Source organism: Oryza glaberrima, chromosome 10 (assembly GCF_000147395.1).
Source record: "Oryza glaberrima chromosome 10, OglaRS2, whole genome shotgun sequence".
NCBI lineage: Eukaryota > Viridiplantae > Streptophyta > Magnoliopsida > Poales > Poaceae > Oryza > Oryza glaberrima.
Window position 1 is genome coordinate 19,014,657 of NC_068335.1, and position 4,535 is coordinate 19,019,191.

The 4,535-nt window shown below is 40.8% G+C and overlaps 1 protein-coding gene across 1 annotated transcript; it reads right to left on the reverse strand.

Moving 5' to 3' along the window:
* Window positions 1–1,098: 1,098 nt before the first annotated feature.
* LOC127753020 (protein RESPONSE TO LOW SULFUR 3-like) lies at window positions 1,099–1,799 on the reverse strand. The gene has a single exon (XM_052278473.1). It carries the CDS (start codon window positions 1,741–1,743, stop codon window positions 1,453–1,455), a length of 291 nt encoding a protein of 96 aa, XP_052134433.1. The 5' UTR covers window positions 1,744–1,799; the 3' UTR covers window positions 1,099–1,452.
* Window positions 1,800–4,535: the final 2,736 nt, after the last annotated feature.

Genomic DNA, 4,535 nt, shown 5'->3' on the forward strand with positions numbered 1-4,535 from the left:
ACTCTCGCCGCCACCGCCATCAATCTCTTCTTCTTCTCTTCAGATCGACATGGATCCATCCAGCTAGAATTTTTGTTGATGTTTTATTTTGTGAATTTGTTGATGAATTTGTTGTTGAATATGTTCATTTTTGTGATATCAATTTATTTTGGTGACGATTTGTGGATGATTTTGGGTTCGGGGATTTCGGGATGGGCGCATGCGCGGTGACGACGCTGGGTGAGTTCAGCTCGGATTTGAGCCGGGTCTCTCTTTTTTTTGGCTCGAGCAATGCTAAAGGTGTCGGTTCTATTTTTCATATAGGTGTCGATTACTAGTATTGGTGCCGGATGAAAAACCGGCACCTATCTCCTGCGTTCTTTGCATATCCTAGACCTAGAGTATAAGAATTCGAGCTTCCAATATAAAAAAAAGAATTCCACCTTTTCAGATTTGAACTACTGCGGTGACCAAGCGAGACGAGCAAAACATTTTCCAGAGATTGCATATGAGCAGGGTTTACATTACCATCGGTAACCGCGTGGTTACCGGTCTTACCGTGGGGGTACGGTAATAGAAAAACCACGATTACCTCCTTAAATTCAAATAAATTTTAAAAATAATTTAAAATTTTGATAAATTTTACACGGTTTCGTACGGTTTTTCACGGTTACCACAGTTACCGTGCGGCCGTAACCGTGCTTACCGCCGGGGCACGGTAACCCCGGTCCCGTTGGTTTGGAAAACCCTGCACATGAGTACACAAACATGTTTCATAGATATGCACACGAAAAGTACATGGCACATCAGGTGATCTAGAACAAGTTTTAAATGAGCAAACGAAATTATTGACAACAAAAAAAAAGAACAAAGAATTTATAGAACCGTCTTTGAGTTGGATTTAAGCTCGTTTGCTTTTGGAAATAAGGAGTCGTATAAGAAATCTCTTTTAAAAAAGTCTGCATATTCCTAACTGCAGCTCATGATTTTCTTTAAAAAACCAAACGAATTCCCACAGTGAATTTTACTCTAGCTAAACCATATAACAATAATAAGCTTAAAATAGCATTCAACCAGTTGCAACGCACGGTATTTTTTTAGTCAATATAAATGATCAAATGGTACAGATCTATCCATCTACCCAGTTGAATTGAAGATGAATCAAATATTACTAAATATACCTTTTTAGTGGCAAATTCTAAACATGTTCTTTTTTATAATGGTAGTACATACAGCAGTATAATGTAGTGTAAAGTTTCTCTAAAATTTGAGAACTTTTACAAATTTTACTGCCCAAAACACAACAAACACACAAAGTACACACAACTTCTTCACTCCATCGGAACAAAGAAGGAAAAAAATTTAAACCGTACATGCTTCATCATACACACACCCTAGCGATAGCGAGCAATGATTCACTGAAACCTGCAGGTGGTCAGTCAATCCATGCCGCCGCCGGCGGCGGCGGCCGGACTACGGCCGGAGGATGCCGTCGACGAAGGCGAGGCGGTCGGAGAGCTCCCTGACCCGCTGCTGGTACTCGACGGCCTGCGCCATCGCCTCCGCCTCCAGCTCGCCGAGCTGCACGCACAGCCGCTCCTCCCCCTCCTCCGCCACCGCCAGCCTCGCCAGCGCCGCCTCCAGCTCGCGCCGCAGCCGCTCCTCCCTCGCCGCCGACGCCGCCGCCGCCGCCTCCAGCTCGGCGTTCCTCCTCATCACCTCCTCCGCCTCCTTGGCGTCCATGGCCGCCACCTTCCTCGTCATCTTTTATACTACAATTAATATATCACATTAATGTACAATGTCGCAAGAGCGGGAAGGTTTTCATTGTCTGGGTCTCCTTTTTATAGCTAGTACCGGCCGGAAATGGGGGTTGCCGGTTGAAGCCGCGAGGAGCAAACGAGAAGGCGTCCAGGTTCAATGAACCCAGCCGGGCTGCCCGGGCACGCGATCGAGGTGTCGGTGACTCGGTGTACGGCTACAGAAACTGTTTTAGTTAGAGCAAGTTTAATATTATAGGTCACTACTAGCTTCAATTATTTATAGCCAATTCATATAATACTCCCTCCATTTTAAATTGATCTACATATAGTTTTTTTAATTATTCCTAAATGATCTACATATTTATATTTGTGTTCATTCATTAATTTTATTCGTTATTTGTGCATTGGAGTAAATAGACATTGATGCATGCATCCATGCACACAAATATTTATAACTCACATGCAATATCTTAATTTTCTATTGGCTAAGAAATAGCGGGGACGGTGCATGCATTGAGTTTGTTGCTAGAGTAAATATAGTATGAGAGAGTTATTAGCTTTTCTTGGTCTTGGTGTACCTATGAAATATGTAGATCAATTTAGAATGGATAGAATAGTTACTTAGTATACTATTAATATATGGTCCCACCTATTATACACACATTGAGTCTTATAATTCGTGCTGTAGCTAGCTATAGATATGTAGCCGCTGCTCTTATCTTTTATTTTTTATCTCATTAAAATATGTTTATAGCTGGCTAATAGTCTACTACCTGCTCTTACTCCAGTACTACACGAATATGATGCCATCCAATCCGTCATCGCCTCAAGAGACCATACCCATACGTCTCCTTGCTGTCTTCCTCATGATTCATCTCGGCTTTCGAGACATGAAAGACGGTGAAATGGTGAATGTGATTGGATATAGAGAGTCAAACACTGGGCGGAACATGGATACGTGTCTCTCATTAGAATTCCGCGGGACGTGGTTCTTACGGTTAAACAAGGTTATCATCATCTAGACATTATAAGAATCTAAGAAAAGTTAAACAAGGGTATTTATATGGACAAAAACGAACGGGTTTCTTTCTTGACCTTTTTATATTTTAACATTATCAGTCTAGCAAGCCAGACGAGAGAAAAAATATATATGTTTTCATTAGAGATTAAATATATATCTAATTATAACAGTCAGTACAACAGTGGTGGAAGAACATCACAAACACGTCAAATGTTTTGAAGAAAGGACTCTGATCACTCATCCTTCTAGTTGTATGGAAAATCTGGAAGGAGAGAAATCGGCGAATCTTTGACCACAAAGAGGTGGCAACGAGTTTCCTCCTGTCAAAAATCAAAGAAGAGGCTAGCCTTTGGGCTTTAGCAGAGGCTAAGCGGCTGCGCGAGTTAATCCCGCAGTTCCTCGATTTTTTCCTGTTGCCCCTAGGGGTTGTATTTTCTCCTGCTCTATTTAATGAAAATGTACTCTAGTGCTATTTTCCGTTCAATATATATATATATATATATATATATATATATATAAGTTAAGTGGAGTAGTGTTTATTTCGTGAAATGTACTTAAAACTGAAGTAAACAGCTGAGATCGGAGAACCAACCAGCTGGCCGGTTGAATCGATCGTACACAGCAGGTTTGACGTTTTGGGTTAGCATTGAGTGCAAGCGAGCGATCGAAAGGGTCTTCTTTAATTGGCGCCTTTACCGTGACAATATGACATGTCGAGAAAACCCTCGCATCTCATCTTCCTTGACGATGACTCGGTGGGGAGCGTATCCTATGCACACAGGCCCTCACATGTACACACCGTGTACACCAACTAAAAATTATCACAAAAAATTCTAGGAAAATTCATACATATACTTTCAATAGTATTACATCTACGTGCAAAGTCGCATCTTCAAATTCATTCTACATAGAGAATAACAAAAAAGATAAAATTCTGACAAAATTGCAACCTTAAAACTGTCAGATTTTTTGTTTTTTTTGTTACGGCTAAAATATAATGAATTTGACGTTAAGATTTTAACCCTAGGTGTAATACAATTGAAAGTATGTGTATGATTTTTTCTAGATTTTTTGGTGACATTTTTTAGTTGGTATGCACGTGTGTACACGTGAGGGCCTGTGTGCATAGGATATGTTGCCGACTCGGTGAGATGCTCACCAATCATCACTGATAGCCCTCTACGTTCAAGAACATGTAAAAAAGCACAAGGGCTCTTGGAATGGAGGACTATGGAGAAGAATTTAGGGAAAATTGTAACCATACCATTATAAATTTGTAAAATTTAAGATATGTCATCCTGACCCACATGTCATTGATTCGTGTGGGTTCTACATGTCATTGAGATACCGATGGCATATCTCAAACTTTGAAAAATTATAATAGCATGGTTCCAAATTACATGGGGTTCAGGGCGTCCCGTTAAATTCGAGGGCCCTGTGCAAAGTGAAGGATAAAAACTTAATTGATGATATAATATAATATGAATATAATTTATACTCCGTAATATATTTCATAGCAATCTAGAATGGCCTAAAATGATAATCCAAAATTAGGGAATACCGGATTAGAAATTACAAAAAGAATTAGGTCAGGGGCGCGCAAGCGTCAGGTGGGACCGCACGAGAGAAAGAGGTGAGGCGTCGTTTACTCCTCTCGGTCGTTGAGATTGGCGATTGGCGAGGTTCACAGTGGGAGGCGATTCAAGGTTGCAAACCGGGGCAACTGTGCGAACTGACAAAGGCGTAATCGAAGCCAAAACGACAAGAAAAAT